At 36.6% G+C, this 16,422-nt stretch overlaps 1 protein-coding gene across 4 annotated transcripts in view; it reads left to right on the top strand.

The window, feature by feature from the left end:
- Positions 1–16,422, top strand: part of DMXL1 (Dmx like 1) — an 87,969-nt gene that overhangs the window by 26,078 nt on the left and 45,469 nt on the right. For 3 of the 4 annotated variants that reach the window (XM_070938716.1, XM_070938715.1, XM_070938714.1), the window contains exons 16-26: positions 943–1,059; positions 1,905–2,126; positions 2,435–4,081; positions 4,918–5,028; positions 5,530–5,699; positions 5,850–5,947; positions 8,881–9,046; positions 9,895–10,147; positions 10,721–11,790; positions 12,408–12,599; positions 12,826–12,902. In XM_070938716.1, coding sequence (XP_070794817.1) covers positions 943–1,059; positions 1,905–2,126; positions 2,435–4,081; positions 4,918–5,028; positions 5,530–5,699; positions 5,850–5,947; positions 8,881–9,046; positions 9,895–10,147; positions 10,721–11,790; positions 12,408–12,599; positions 12,826–12,902 — 4,123 coding nt within the window. The remainder of the gene's footprint in view (positions 1–942; positions 1,060–1,904; positions 2,127–2,434; positions 4,082–4,917; positions 5,029–5,529; positions 5,700–5,849; positions 5,948–8,880; positions 9,047–9,894; positions 10,148–10,720; positions 11,791–12,407; positions 12,600–12,825; positions 12,903–16,422) is intronic. The other variant, XM_070938717.1, reaches the window with a different exon arrangement.

Here is a 16,422-nt window from a genome sequence, read left to right as displayed (position 1 = left end):
TAGAAATTTAATAATAATAAATATCTGTCAAAGGTTTTTTTTCTCCTAAATTCATTTTTATTCAAATGGCATAGAAAAAGAATCATGCCAGGCAAATATTACAAAATTTAATATATTATTCTTATGTAAAACTGTAATAATTATCAACAAGAAATAAAAAACATAGGACTGAGCCTAACCAAATGGAAGAATGAGGCTGAATGAATTGCAGAGAGGATTGTATGACTTCTGATTACAAATTCAATATGTCATTGTTAAAAAATCCTTGAGTTTAAAAGAAAAGAATTTCCATGACAAGACAAAGTTGTCTTTCTGGGACAAATATCCATTTTTAATTGGTGTCTTGCAACATTAGTTTTATGTTTATGAAGAATTTATTATGAAGGAAACTTCAGAAGTTGTATTTTGTCTATAATCTGAAATAGTATAGTCATTTTATCTCTCTTACATGTGCTATACATTAGTCAAAGCCAAGAAGTATAAATAAGAACAAACAACTGATTTTCCTCTAAATGTAAATATAGTCATATTCTGTGCTGCAGGTTGCCACTGATAGTGTTTTTAAAATTGGTCCAGCAGCTCCTTTCTCAAATCGCATTGACTTCTGGACCCCTTAAAGTAGTCCATGCATAGAACATATCATAATAATATGAACCATCTGTGAGGAGTTTGTATGTTTAATGAAGTTAAATTGTTTGATAAAGTTAATCTGATAAATTTAACCTAATCTGATAAAGAGCATAAAGTCCTATTGATACCTTTAGATTACTGTAGTTGCACCATTAGTTCCAAGAAGACATTTGAATTATAAACTCTAGAGAACTGCAGCTTCTTTAAAAATCAATTTGCAAGACCTAGCTAAAACATACAAAAGAACCATAATAAATAGCTGGAGATGTTCTTAATTGCTGTTTTTTACTGAAAACTTTTTTCTTTTTGCAGGATATCAGGAAAATGGATTTTCTGAAAAATTCTATTTAATTGTAATTGAATATACTCAAAACTGCTCATTGTTACATATGTGGAAATTACATTTGAAATCCCTACCAGTCTCAGTGGGTATGTTCTAAATATTTGACAATATATGTAAGAATTTATACATTATGCTTCTTGATAATTGCAGGATAAATTCATTAAAAATTTATTGAATTTCTCAGTTCTGTGTTCTATAATCTCTGAATTCTTTTTCGAATACAGATAAGTGTGGTTTTTAGCTGTTCTTTGTCATTGTCTCATATTTTGACTACAGGCACAGGCAAATTATTAATAAATTAAATAATATTTCAAAACTCTTGTGTCTAAGACTAAATAGACAATGTATACACTAGCTTTTGGGTGATGCACTAATCTATAAGAATTAGAAAGTAGAAGGATATTACAAGCATGTAGAATCCAAAAGTGTCGATGAAACTTCCATATAGAAAGAGGTAGTAATAAGGTAGTAATTCTCTTTGTCATTGCAGTCAGAATTATTCTGCTTGAACCTGAATATTAATGAAGGACATGAACTAAATGCTAAGCTTAACATGTTTAATGTTTATAGCTGGTGAAATAGTTCTATAGAAACATTAGATCCAGTCCATAATGCCTATAGCATGGAATATTGTGCTGGATACAAAAGAATTCATGCTAAAAGAGGTGTCGTGGTTCAGATAAAGATCAATATGTCCTGAAAAATATTTTGCATATGAAAGGCAGACCATGTAAATATGAAATATTGTCTTTAGCAACTGGCTCACTCTCTGATGCTGTTGATTTCTAGTGACTTGTAGAAAAATAGAAAATAGAAAAATATGTTTATATAAACATAGAATTTAGTTAATGTAATTTCAGAATATCTTGAAATTTCATAAAACAAATTGTATTTTAAATAAACATTAAATAAAATATCCCAATTTTTGTAGATGAAAAAATAGCTCCTAAGGCATCTGAAACAGCATCTCAAGAACAACTGCATTCTTCTCCGGACCAAGAAAAGCTTCACAGTTCCTTTACAAAGAAATACCAAGTTTGCAGAGATAATCTTCAGAGTACCAGCCAATTAGTTCTTTCTTCAGAAATTGTCTATAGTCGAGAACTGAATTTACCAGAAGGAGTGGAGATAGTAAGCATTAAGCCATCAGCAGGTTTGTAAATTAAAAAACAAATAGGGCAGGAGGAAATTATGTACTAACTGACTTTCATTTAACTTTTCTTCAGTTTTTATTAAATCTTAATGGTAATTTGAAAGCCTAATATTTAAAGAAAATTGATATAAAAACAGCTATTAAACTGCCATAAAAGTTATACCATGTTACAACAGTAAACTTGGTTTTATAAACTATAGAGCACTAAGCTTTGCTCTTAGGTTCTGAAAAAAATGCTTGAAAATTTCATGTTCCACTCATTTTTTTCTCTGGTTAGTATTTTAAGGAGTTTTGTGTTTTAATCTTAGGTCACTTAAGTTCTTCTTCAATTTATCCAGTCCACCAAGCTCCTTATCTTCTTGCAACACTTTGCTCAGATGGGAAAGTTAGGTTTTGGAGGTGTAGAATGGCACAAGAAACAGATGAATTATCGAAACCAGAGAATACTAAGAACAGTGGTACGTATGTATGGGAAGAATGGCCATTGCTTATTGAAGATGGACATCTTAGTAGCAGTGCCCTTGAAGTGTCTGGTTTATCTCTTGAAATTAGCTGCGCTCATACAAATCGTTTAGCTGTGGCATACAAGCGAACACCACCCCAAAACAGTAATTCTCAAGATTTTTTTGTGAATGTCGGCATTTTTGAATGTGAATCTACAGGAAGCTCTTGTTGGAACTTGGAACAAACACTTCATTTAGATGAACTAAACCTAACATTGGATTCTCTGAATGTCAATAGTAGTTCAATGGCTTTAGGAAATAAGAACTTAACATTCAGAACAAAGCATTTGGTTCATTTAGACTGGATGTCTAGGGAAGATGGCTCTCATATATTAACAGTAGGCATTGGTTCAAAGCTTTATATGTTTGGTCAGTTGGCTGGGAAAATACAGGAACAAAGTGCTAAGGAAATGCTTGTACTGCCAGTATGGGAAAATGCTAAAACCGCTTGTACATCTAGATTTATACTGTTACGATGTGTGGATTTGGTCTCATCAGTAGAAGGTTCACCTCCTTTACCAGTTTCTTTGTCTTGGGTTCGTGATGGTATCCTTGTGGTTGGGATGGATTGTGAAATGCATGTTTATTCTCAATGGCAGCCATTTTCAAAGCAAGATCCCATTACTGCAGAATCTTACAGTGGTAGTACACCATCTATAACAAGTTTAGTTAAACAAAGCCAGTCTGGTGTTCCCCCGCTAAAGCGAACATTAACCCGATCTATGGCTAGCTTTGCTCAAAAACTTGGTGGGAAACGAACTATATTTGATCTGTCACTGGAGATGGAAGATTCTGGTCTTTTTGAAGCAGCTCATTCATTATGTCCTACTTTACCTCAGTATCATCCTGTGCAACTTTTGGAACTCATGGATCTAGGGAAAGTACGTAGAGCGAAGGCCATTTTATCTCATCTAGTCAAATGCATTGCTGGAGAAGTTATTGCCTTAAGTGACCCCTGCCATGAGAAAAGATATCGCTCTCTCTCAATCTGTGCTAGTGGGAGTAGTACAAGAGACCCTATGACATTTAACAGATGTGTAATAACAGACTATACAGAAATAGATTCTGTTCCACCGCTTCCTTTGTATGCATTGCTTGCTGCTGATGAAGAATATTCCTATGCTTGTACTGAAAAGTCAAATACTCCAAAGAACCTTAACAAACATGTGACTGATGAAAATTATGAGGATCTATTTCAAAATTCCAGCCTGTATACAGATGAACTGACTACAATTGAAGTAGATGAAGATGACAAAAAGCCAAAAGTTATTGATCTTTCTCAGTATAATCCAACTTACTTTGGACAAGAGCATGCCCAAGTTCTTTCTCGTCACTTGCTTCATTCTAGCTTACCAGGACTTACCAGGATGGAACAGATGCTATTGATGGCATTAGCTGATACAATTGCCATTACCAGTACTGATATAGGAGAAAGCAGAGACAGAAGCAAAGGTAAGTTTTATAATGACTAATCCAGGTTTTCTTTTTAACAGTCCTGCCTATACTTACTTAACTGAATTAATTAATCAATCAATCAATTGCAAACACTTCTAAACATTATTAGATGCCACTGTTAATACAGAATACATCAATTAATTATGAAGGCTATTGGTTTATAAGAAATTTAATGATACGCAATAGACTAAATTTGATAATTAGAACTGTAAGCCACCCAAAGTCACTGATTGAGATGGGTGGGTATAAAAATTCCATAAATAAATAAAATAGTTTGAGTTGGGAAGTGCACAAGGAAAATTAATACTATATTTTATTTCCATAGTTACTGTTATTTTTTAGAATTAGGATTCTAAAATACTAGTTACTGTTATTTTTTATTTTTTAGAATTAGTATTTTAAAATACTCCTAGGAAAGTATTTTACCCAGTGTACAAATAGAAACATTTTGCTTAAAGGTTTGAAGTTTGAAAGTTAGAAGAATTACCTCTTTTTCTATATGGACTGGCAAATTTCCATATACTGCAATACTTATGGGAAAATCTTTAGCTTCACAGCAACATTTTCTTCTGAATTTAGTAATATGGATCTTAAATAAAAAAAATACTGTAGGGCTCTATTTGTCTGCTACAATGATGTTACTTAATATTATGTTAATTCTTGATTGCTTTAAAATCCATTATAGTACATAAATTTGTTACCCATTCCCTATATTGTGAAACTATGCCGAACAAGTAAGACTTAAATATATATCTAAATAATGGAAAATGTGGCAAATAATTATAGAGTTTTGTTTAAAGAGTTTCATTTTATAGACTAAATCTCATTCATAGGAGGAGAAACACTTGACGAATGTGGTTTGAAGTTTCTTTTGGCAGTTCGTCTTCACACTTTTATGACAACTTCTCTGCCACCTGCTCACAGAGCTCAGCTATTATATCAAGGTAAATATTTTCTTCACTCTTTGTGAGACACTAATGCAAAACAGAACAATATTTTAGATATAACTAGGATTGTTTCTGAGGAAATGTGAGCTTTGGAAATGGAGAAACTTTGGCATAGTGCTGATAATCAAGAGATGCACTGAACAGTTGAATACTACAGATTTTTCTAACTGTTTTTGTCTATAGGATAGTCTCATCAAGTCTCTGTGTGTAAAGATGTATTTTTAAATAGTTAGGTACAGGGATCTAAGTTTTTGTTTTATTTGTGGCATACAGACTTAATAAATATTTTGTGTTTTACAACATTTTAAGTGTAGCTATTTACAAGTCATTACTCATACAAATTATGACAACATGATTTTTTTGTATGTTACTTCATGTTACCAACTTTTTTTAAAAAAAGCATCAGAAAAAGAATCACTAAATATTTTTAAGGTAATATAGTTATCAATTATAAAGTAAATTAAATAATTATAAAGTAATTATTTGTGATTATTTCAGGTTTGTCTTCGAGTCATTTTGCCTGGGCGTTTCACTCTATTGCAGAAGAAGAACTTCTAAACATGCTTCCTGCAGTACAGAAAGGTGATCCAACATGGTCAGAGCTCAGAGCTATGGGAATAGGATGGTGGGTTCGAAATACCCATAATTTGCGCAGATGCATTGAGAAGGTAAAGGCAGTTTATAACAAACTATGAGTTGATTTAACTTTTTCTGTGTATTAAATATAAATTATTTCATTAATTGCTCAAAATGTCTCTGGACATAATTATGACAAAATACTACATTTGAAACCACAAAATTTACTATTATCCTTTCAGGTCGCTAAAGCAGCCTTTCAAAGAAACAATGACCCTCTTGATGCAGCCATTTTCTATCTTGCAATGAAAAAGAAGACTGTAATTTGGGGACTATACAGGTACAATTTTAAAGCAGAATTTGTAATTCAATATATATTGCAACTAGTTTTTTTGCATTCCTACTGCTTGATAGAAGTAGCAGACTTATTCCAGAAGTATCTAAAGGACATTAAGGAGCAACATAGAGCAAGTGAGAGAAAGAGAGAGAGAGATGATAGATCTATCGAGAGAGAGAGAGATCCTTAATGTCCTTTATGTATTATTGGAATACCTCCAAAATTTTTCAGAGTCCTAAGTTTCTCGTTTCTTGAACTCAAATTAGCTTATATTTACTACATAATTTATATCAACACTTCTGGGCCCCTTTCAAGGATAATATAATATAACATAACTTCCACATTTTTACTTGAGGCTGTACTTTTGTGGTCATCTAATAGAAATATAGAATAATAAAAGGAAACAACTGGATATAGAGGCTCAACTAAGGCATAGGCCCGTGTTGGCAAACCTATGCCAAACGTGCCGGAAGTGGCACGCAGAGCCATGTTGCTCAGCACGCATGGTGTTGCCCATTCTTCTTCCAGGTTTCTAGGGCACGCATGCACACCCGCCAGCTAGTCTGCTGGTTACTGATGCGCATGCACGTGCGATGATCAGCTGACATTTAACATCTTAGTGCATGTGCGCACCGTCCATGCCATCATTGCACGCATGGAGCCCCAGGACTCCACCCTTTGCCAGCCAGGAGCGCTACCGCCAGTTGCTCCCATGCGCCCGGATGCCTGCCTGCCTCATCACCACCACCATGAAGAAAGGCCCCGAAGTTGCGCTGTCTGAGATCCATGTGGGCTGCCGCAGGGGGAGGCCAGGTAAGGCTGGCTAGACGCTACCCGGAGCTGAGCTCAAGGCTGGCAGGAGGAGGAACATTGCCTCTTAGCCGGCGCGAACTTTCTGCTGCCGTAGCCTGCCACCATCCCCTCTCCCCTGCCAGCTCCTGCCACTGCCATGCAAAAACCACTGCCAAGGGGGGCGAGGGGGCGGTGGTGGCAAGGATGGGTGGTCTGGGGCTTCCCTGTTTATGCAGACTTCTGGCATAGCTCCAGGCCTCCAGAGGGAGGGAGGATGCTGCTCCTGCCGCTGCCATTCCCTTGCCCCAGGAAGAGCGGTTCTCATGCTGCCGCTTCTCTGGCAGCACCAGGAACAACTGCCAGGGTAGAAAGGACGAGAGCAGGCTGTGGTGGCAGGCCGTTCTTGCCAGGTAACAGACAGACTGCTCCTGGAGCAGGCAGGAGAAGGAGAAGCCACCCGCGGGGAGGCGAGCTGCCCCAGGAGGACTGGAGGAGAGCACAGTTCCTTACTCATGGAGATCCACTGGCAGGGAAGTGGTTGCGGAAAGCGGTAAGAAGTGCGCGAGCCAGGAAGCGGTTATGCTCCCTGGCCGGAGAGGGTTGCACAAACCTTTGCTGGCGGAACGTGCAACCCTCTCCAGCCAGAGAGCATGACCGCTTTCTGGCCAGCACACCTCTTACTGCGACCACTTACCCACCGGTAGATCTCCATGAGTGAGAAGATGCACTCTCCTCCGGTCCTCCTGGGGGGGCTCGCCTCCCTGCTGGCAGCTTCTCCTTCTGCCTGCCTGCTCCAGGAGCAGTCTGTCTGTTATCTGGCAAGAACGGCCTGCCACCACAGCCTGCTCCCGTCCTTTCTCAGGAACAGCCTGAGACTCTGCTTTCCTTAGCAAAGTGCTTCATCATTGCAGTGCAGGCGCCGGGGGATCCGTGCAGCTACTAACCCACCCCTCCTCATCCTCGGTCACGCCGCAAGGCTGTAACTCGAGGAGAAGACGGAAAGGGGGGAGTCCAAACTGCAGGTACCTCGAGCAAGCTGCAGTGCTATTATGCAGGGCTCCGAGTGGTTGGAGAAGAAGCAGAAATAGCAGCCAGGGCTGTACTTTCAGCAGGTAAGCAACGCTGCGTCTGCTGTGAGAAACTTTGGGCAGAGAGGGCGGGAGCAGGCTGTGGGAACAGCCTGTCTCTTAGCTGGCGAGAACTGCGAGCTTCTCCGGCAGCATGAGAACCGCTCTTGCTGGGGGCAAGGGAGTGGTGGCAGCAGGAGCAGCAGGCCGGGGCTTCCCTCCCTCCCCCGGAGGTCTGGGGCTATGCCAGAAGTCTGCTCAGGCGGGGAGACAGGGAAGTCCCAGACTGCCCTTAAAATAACGACTTTCCAGGCCCAAAATGGGGTGGGAGAGCGAAGTGCATGTGCAGGGTGCGCATGCATGGGGGGGTCGTGTATACATGTGGGAGGGTTCGCATTGCATTATGGGTGGCACGTACGCAAGCTGTTGCATGCGCACATACACGAGAAAAAGGTTTGCCAACACTGGCATAGGCTATCTGCTATCTAGCCAGATATGACTCACCAGATACAAAACGGAAACAGAATAATACTCAGTGATATGAAAGTGATTGCTTTTGAGGAAATCACTTGTTGTACATGATATTGGGTTCATAAAACAATTCAAGTGATAAATAAATACTTAAATTTGGATTAAATTTTTGGATTTTAAAACAATATAAATGAAGGGAATGGAAAGATATAATTGAATGTAAACTCCCATGCTCTTAAAGATCAGAATATAGGGGTTTTGTTTAACTGGGCAATTCTCCCAGTTTCAAAATCTTTTATCAAGTAGTTTGTAACTACTGAAAGTTTGAGAAACATTATTTTATGTGCCTTATTTCAATATCTTCTGATGGCTTATTTTTGCCATGGCATTTATCTGAGCATATTATTGTATCATAAGCATAGCACCCAAGTTAAATATTGGCCATTTCTAATTGCACATGTAGAATTTTAGCAGCAACTTGGTTTTTAAAATATGCCATTTAGAATCTAAGAGCATGTGTTTCTTTGATAAATATAAATTTTTCAGTTTTTTCTGAAACTGTACATTGTACATTGTGACAATAGTTATAAATGATTACATTGGCAGGTCTCTAAAAGATACTAAAATGACACAGTTCTTTGGGAACAATTTTACTGAGGACAGATGGCGTAAAGCAGCACTGAAGAATGCTTTTTCATTGCTAGGCAAGCAACGTTTTGAACATTCTACAGCATTTTTTTTATTGGCTGGCCACTTAAAAGATGCCATTGAGGTAACTAATACGTTTTCTTCAGAAAACCTTATTGAAAAATATTACAATGCATCTAATAATGTATTTACACAGACCCAATGTTTTAAGAGTACAAGCAGATTTGAATGTTATGTTGAAGTCCAGGTATATGCTTAATAGCATCCTCTAAATATGGTTTGGTCAGATATGAATATAAATATGTAGTACACTTAAACTGATTGAAAATAGGAATAACCTTGTCCAATGTCTATACAAAACAAAAGGAGAATAGAACGCTAAAATATGTTTTAATACATAATGGAGAAATTTTCAGTTTAAGGAACCCTAGTGGCTCAGTGATTAAAATGCAGTATTGTGGGCTAACTCTGCCCACAGCCTGAAGTTTGATCGAGGTTAACTCAATCTTCCATCCCTCTAAAGTTGATAAAATAAGTATTCAGGTTGTTGGGGACAGTATGCTGACATTGTAAATAGAGAGTGCAGTATATAAGTCTTAAGTGATATTGCTATAGGCTGAGTATAATCATGGTCCTTAAGTAAGCCCATGTACTCTTTAACTGCTATATATGAAAAAGCTGAAAAACAGGGTTTTGAACATTTTCCCTATGAGAAGAGGAGAAATTCATGAAGGACAGATTTATCAAAGGCTACTGGCCTTGAAGATGCAATGTTATCTTTAGGCTGTAAGCATCATGCCCCAAAAGCCAGTTGTAAAGGAACAACAGCAACAGAAGGTTAAGCCTCCATATTATTTGTGTAAATACACCAGAGGTATCTGGATGGCTGCATACATAATAGGGCTGTGTTTCTTATTTCTGATTGGATCTTTTTTAAAAAAAAAAAATCATTCCTTTGTTTATTTTAATTAGGTCTGCCTAGAGAAATTAAATGACATTCAGCTAGCTCTTGTAATTGCACGACTCTATGAATCAGAATTTGAAACATCTGGTACTTACAAATCAATTCTTCAGAAGAGAATTCTGGGAAGTAAGCCTCGTTCCACTGAAAGTCCATTAAAACCACATTTTGATCCTTTTCTCCGAAGTATGGCTTACTGGATTTTGGAAGAGTATGGTCATGCTCTTGATACTCTTTTAAGCCATCCCACTTTGAATGATGAAGGTAAACTGAGACAATTTAGATCTACTTTTGGAATGTGTGTATGTTATATTTAGCCTTAAATTATTAAATAAACTCTTCTAGTAGTAAGTAATATTCTACATATTGTCCTGGGTGGTTCTCATGAATGGTGAAGAACAGTGGCCTCCAAACCAACTAATGGTGATTTTGAAATGATCAAGTATTATCTAAATGAAGCATACTACTACAAGCACAGAACACTGTAGGTGCTGATTTGTTTTTACTATGTCACAGTGTTCTTCCAAAGCATCATCTTGAAGCTTTCCATGATTATTACAACAACGAATGTTAAGGAACTATATTTTTATATTACAACTATATAGTTGTGATGGAATAAAATATATGTGATAGAGGAAAAAGGCTTAAACATTTCATGATAAATCATTTTGCCATGTTAAGAAGTAGAGTAGACATGCTGAACAAGACAATGATTAGAATTTTTTGTGTGTTTCCTTAGGGTATAAATGTGTCATAATATTGACAGCAAGACAACATCTAAATTATTTCTTTTGGAAAATAAATTCTTCATTATTTTTTCATGTGATATCTTTCTAGATGAAGGAAGCTTCTCAAACTGTAGCCCTTCGGTATTTAATTTTTATAATTATCTAAGGACGCATCCTCTCTTGCTGAGACGCCATTTTGGGTCTTCTGATTTATCTTCCACAAGGATATGTGTAACAGGAGAAAATGGGCTGGCAGATGAAATCAATTTAGAGGAACGAAAATTATTCTTTACTGCAGCATATACTCATTTGAAGTCTGGCTGTCCCATGTTGGCTTTAGAAGTATTATCAAAGATGCCTAAAGTGGTCAAAAAGTCAAAGTCTTTAAGAAGAACATTAAGTTTAAGGAACACTAGTAAAGAATGTTCACCCTCTTCTCCAATGCCAGTAGAATCTAAAGATGACCAGTTTTTCAGGACTAACAGGTCAGAACCAGTGCTAAATGGTTTAGGATCATTATCAGATGCTTCACCAGACAGACATTCAGATTCTGATGCTTTGTTTGATTGGAATCAGCCAGCTGCAGTCTTACAAGATGACCCATTGGAATTAAAGTGGGACAGTTACAAAGATGAGGAAAGTGAGGATTCTTGCCTTGTAATGAAACCTTTGCAGAAGATAACAGGTGAAAAAACAAATGAAGTTAGTTCTAGCTGCACTGAAACATACAGTTCAGGAGGTGAAAATGATGTCTTAGTTTCATCAGAAGACATAATTTGTGTACAGCTGAAATTTAGGGCATGCCTGAAGATTCTTACAGAGGAACTTCGAACATTATCCACGGGCTATGAAGTAGATGGTGGAAAATTAAGATACCAGTTGTATAATTGGCTTGAAAGGGAGGTGGTAGCCCTTCAGAAGACATGTGAATACAATATTGAAGCAGATGATTCTCAGAGAGAAATTATCCCAGTAATGGGTGAAAATTCCTTAAGTGAAAGAGCTGAAGACTTGTCAGATATACAACTAAAAGAAAATATTCAAAGAAGACACTGGCTTATAAAATACCAATCACTTTTGCGAATGTTTCTTAGTTATTGCATCCTCCATGGGTCTCATGGTGGAGGCTTGGCATCTGTACGAATGGAACTGATTTTGCTTCTGCAAGAATCTCAACAGGTAAATAGAAGATTTTTTTTTCCTGATTGATTGGGCTTGGGCTTAAATATCAATACATAATAATTTAAATAAATTACTAGCAAACTATTTTTAGCTTATGCGCTTATATCAATTTGATCAAATCTTTCTGGCCCTACATCTAGAATGCTAGATTGTTTTGATCTATATATTTATAATTTTGTTTTCAGATAAAAACCAGGAAAATTCCAGATAACTTTTTCCTCAATAAAAAGTTTCTAAGTTCATGCTTCCAGTATTTGAACTTTCAGCTTCCTGATAATGAAAATTGAACTGGAAATTTGAAAAATAAAGAAGCTTAGTAGAGCAACTAATGGATTGAAACCTTGGCCTAGAAAATTCAAAGTTATGCTGCCTATTAGTCACTGGGCCAATACTATTGATCCTAGACTTCATTGCAACTTAAACATTTTTCCACAAAATAAACCCTGGATTACTTGTTTTTGTCCATCTTTAGTGGCATTTTTGGATGAGAAAGGAGAATACTTATTCCAATTAACATTGTATCAATATGTATGTGTGGGTATAGAAGAAAATTCATCTTTGTAGGAAATTTGAAAGTCAAATTATACTCTTTATTTTTCATCCTTTTTATAAAGGAATTTTCGGAGCAATCGTATAGTAATATTGTATCTGAACAGAGCACAATACCTCTTCTTTTTGCCTGTACTGCAAGTGCCAAAACGGTGGTGGCCAACCCATTATTGCATCTTAGTAACCTGACACATGATATACTACATGCTATTATTTCTCTTGACTCTCCACCCCACCCAGAGGTACAAAACAATAAGGCAAGTATCTATAATTTGACAGTATTTTACTGAACTTTTTAAAAAGATTTTTATTACATTACTTGCTGTAATAATACAGCCATATTAATATTTATATGTATATTGGAAGTTGTTTATTTTATGTTTAAATGAATAGCCCTCTAATATCTTGCTTGAACAAGTAAAATAAAAACAAGGTATTCAAGATCATATAAATAATTTTGTCTGAAATATGTCTTTCTTCCAGATACAAGTAATGCACACATTAGCAGCATCTTTATCAGCTTGCATATACCAGTCTCTCTGTGGGGGTCATAACTACAGGTATATATATATATATTATTTTTTACAAAAATAAGTTTTTTGGCACAATGAGAACAACATTTTTATTTTTCCCTTCTGTGAGGTAGAATCAAAATCTGGTATAAAATGCACTAAATGTTACCTCCTATCTATATCTTAGTTTGTACAGGTAGTACTCGACTTACAACAGTTCATTTAGGGACCATTCAAAGTTACAATGGCAAAAATTGTAAATGAAAAAAGTGTCTTCCGACCATGTTTCATACTTACGACCATTGCAGCATCCCCATGTTCATGTGATTAAAATTCGGATGCTTGGCAACTGGTTTATATTTATTACTGTTGTTGTGTTTCAGTGTCATGTAATCAATCACCTTTTGCAACCTTCTGACAAGCAAAGTCAATGGGGAAGCCAGATTCATTGAACAATTGGGTTACTAAGTTAAGAATGTCACTTAACAACTGTGACAAGAAAAGTTGTAAAATGGGACAAAACTCACTTAACAAATGTCTCACTTAGCAAATGTCTCACTTAGCAACATAAATTTTGGGCTCAGTTGTGGTCGTAAGTTGAGGACTACCTGCATTCTTCAAAAATGGGGTTAGTTATTCTCTGATAATCTAAAGTACTAGGACCTCAATATAAGAAAGGCTATAATTCATCAGTACCATGGTTGATTTATGATATGATATTCATTAAAGATTATTACCATTATTATTGCAATATCTTCATCTCCAGATTACATTTGTATAGTTCGGGAATCCATACTTTTTGACATAAATTTGTATTTAACTAACTATAATACTGATAAATACATTTATTTTACATTGTTAGGTTAATCAGAGTCTACTCAGCTAATATTAAATTGGCTAACTCAGTTAAATTAGAAATATAAGAAAGGTGACAAATTCTTAGATCAGACATGATAAGCAACTGATTAAAACAAACTATAGCTTTTTAATAAGGTAGATCTGATTTGCAGATATCCAAAACTGATTGTTTTCCTCATAATTATACTTCGCTGTTTCCTGATCACCTCTGATAACATCATATTACTTGTATTAGAAAACATTATGTATCTGAGAATTGGCAAACATGTAGAACGATCTTTATTCTATTCCTAGTTTCACATGATAAAGTTGAAGAAATTGCCTGAAAGATGAAATAATTATATTGCCAGTACAGGGTTATGTCTATTCACATAGTTTGAATCTGCTTATTAATTGCTATTGCAGAAACAAGGTTTAGAATTCATACATTTTAAGCAAACATATGAGCAGGGAAAAATACTTTTTTTTTCTTTTTATGACGTTTCACAAAGCAGTATGGACCATCTTATTAAATATTTCCTTTAAATCTGCTTTTTTTCAGTATGATCACTCATAAGAACGTTAAAAGATTCTATACCATAATTATGAATAACATGAGCAAATATTAAGACAACTTTGGATTCTTTTATATCTAATATTTTGACATTTTCACAAGAGATTTCATGAGATTTAGTATTTTGAAGGTCATTTAGGCTGTAATGTGAGAGCACATTTGATGCAGTGGTTAAGGCATAAGGTTAGAAACCAGGATACCATGATTTCTGATGTAAACTGCCATGTAAACTTCTCCAGGCAGTCCCCAAGAACAATTGAACAGGGAAAAAATAGCTGCCATGTAACTCTGAGACTAGTTGTCAGTATTTTAGGGATTCATGAAAAATAAATCTGTGTATTGTAGAACCATCCAAAGTCTTATCTCTACATGCCATTTCTAGTGCTATGTAATTATCTTTCTCCATAAAGAAGCAAGGAAGTCCAAAAATTACGTCATATACTTTTTGTTTCTGAATGTTAAGTTTACCTGATCTTAGTAATAGTATTAAATCACTAATGTATTTAGTAATCAATAAAGCTGACTTTAAATATCAGGTCTCATAATAACAGATGACAATGCAAAATTTTTATAGCTTTTCAGCAGCTAATGTTATTAATGCTCTTGATTAGAATATGTACAATTGCAAGAAAAAGTATGTGAACCCCTTGGGATTACGTGGAGTTTTGCATGAATTGGTCATAAAATGTGCTCAGAACTTCATCTAAGCCACAACAATAGAAAAACACAGTCTGCTTAAAATAATACTACACAAACATTAGATGTTGCCATGGTTTAATTGAACATAACATGTAAACGTTCACAGTGCAGGGAGGAAAAAGTATATGAACCTTTGGTTGACCGTCCTTTGACAGCAATAACCTCAACCAAACGTTTCCTGTAGTTGCAGATCAGACCTGCACAATGACCTGGAGTAATTTTGGACCACTCCTCTTCACAAAACTGTTTCAGTGTAGCAATATTCTTGGGATGTCTGGTGTGAATCGCTCTCTTAAGGTCATGCCACAGCATTTCAATCGGGTTGAGGTCAGGACTCTGACTGGGCCACTCCAGAAGGCGTATTCTGTGCTGTTGAAGCCATTTTTTTGTTGAATTTACTTGTATGCTTTGGGTCATTGTCCTGTTGCATCACCCATCCTCTGCGGAGCTTCAGTTGGTGGACAGATGGTCGTACGTTTTCCTGCAAAATGTCTTGATAAACTCTGGAATTAATTTTCCCATCAATGACAACAATCCGTCCAGGCCCTGAGGCAGCAAAGCAGCCCCAAACCATGATGCTCCCTCCGCCATGTTTTACAGTGGGGATGAGGTTTTGATGTTGGTGTGCTGTGCCTTTTTTTCTCCACACATAGTGTTGTGTGTTCTTCCCAAACAATTTTGGTTTCATCTGTCCACAGTATATTTTGCCAGTAGTGCTGTGGAACATCCAGGTGCTCTTTTGCAAACTTCAAACGTGCTGTAATATTTTTTTTTGGACACAATGGCTTCCTCCGTGGTGTCCTCCCATGTACTCCATTCTTGTTTAATGTTTTCCTTATTGTAGATGTGTCAACAAAAATGTTAGCATGTGCCAGAGATTTCTGTAGGTCTTTAGCTGACACTCTAGGATTCTTCTTTACCTCATGAAGCATTCTGCGCTGTGCTCTTGCAGCCATTTTTACAGGACGACCACGCCTAGGGAGAGTAGCAACAGTGCTAAACTTTCTCCATTTGTAGATAGTCTGTCTTACCGTGGACACATGAACATCAAGGCTTTTGGAGATACCTTTGTAACCTTTCCAGCTTCATGCAAGTCAACAATTCTTGATTGTAGGTCTTCTGAGAGCTCTTTTCTGCGAGGCATGGTTCACATCAGACAATGCTTCTTGAAACCAGTAAACCCAAAACAGGTGTGTGTTTTTAAAGGGCAGGACAGCTGTCAGCAACACATCCAATATCACACTGATTGGAGTCAAGGTTGGCTCACTCCTGGCTCCAATTAGCTCTTGGAGAAGTCATTAAGCTAGGGGCTCACATAACTTTTTCCTCCCTGCACTGTGAATTTTTACATGTTATGTTCAATTAAACCATGGCAACATCTAATGTTTGTGTAGTATTATTTTAAGCAGACTGTGTTTTTCTATTGTTGTGACTTAGATAAAGTTCAGAGCACATTTT

The sequence above is a fragment of the Pituophis catenifer genome, unplaced genomic scaffold (assembly GCF_029215685.1).
Source record: "Pituophis catenifer annectens isolate HBS135680 unplaced genomic scaffold, rPitCat1.0.hap2 SCAF_2, whole genome shotgun sequence".
NCBI classification, from domain to species: domain Eukaryota; kingdom Metazoa; phylum Chordata; class Lepidosauria; order Squamata; family Colubridae; genus Pituophis; species Pituophis catenifer.
This window is presented reverse-complemented; position numbering and strand designations above follow the sequence as displayed.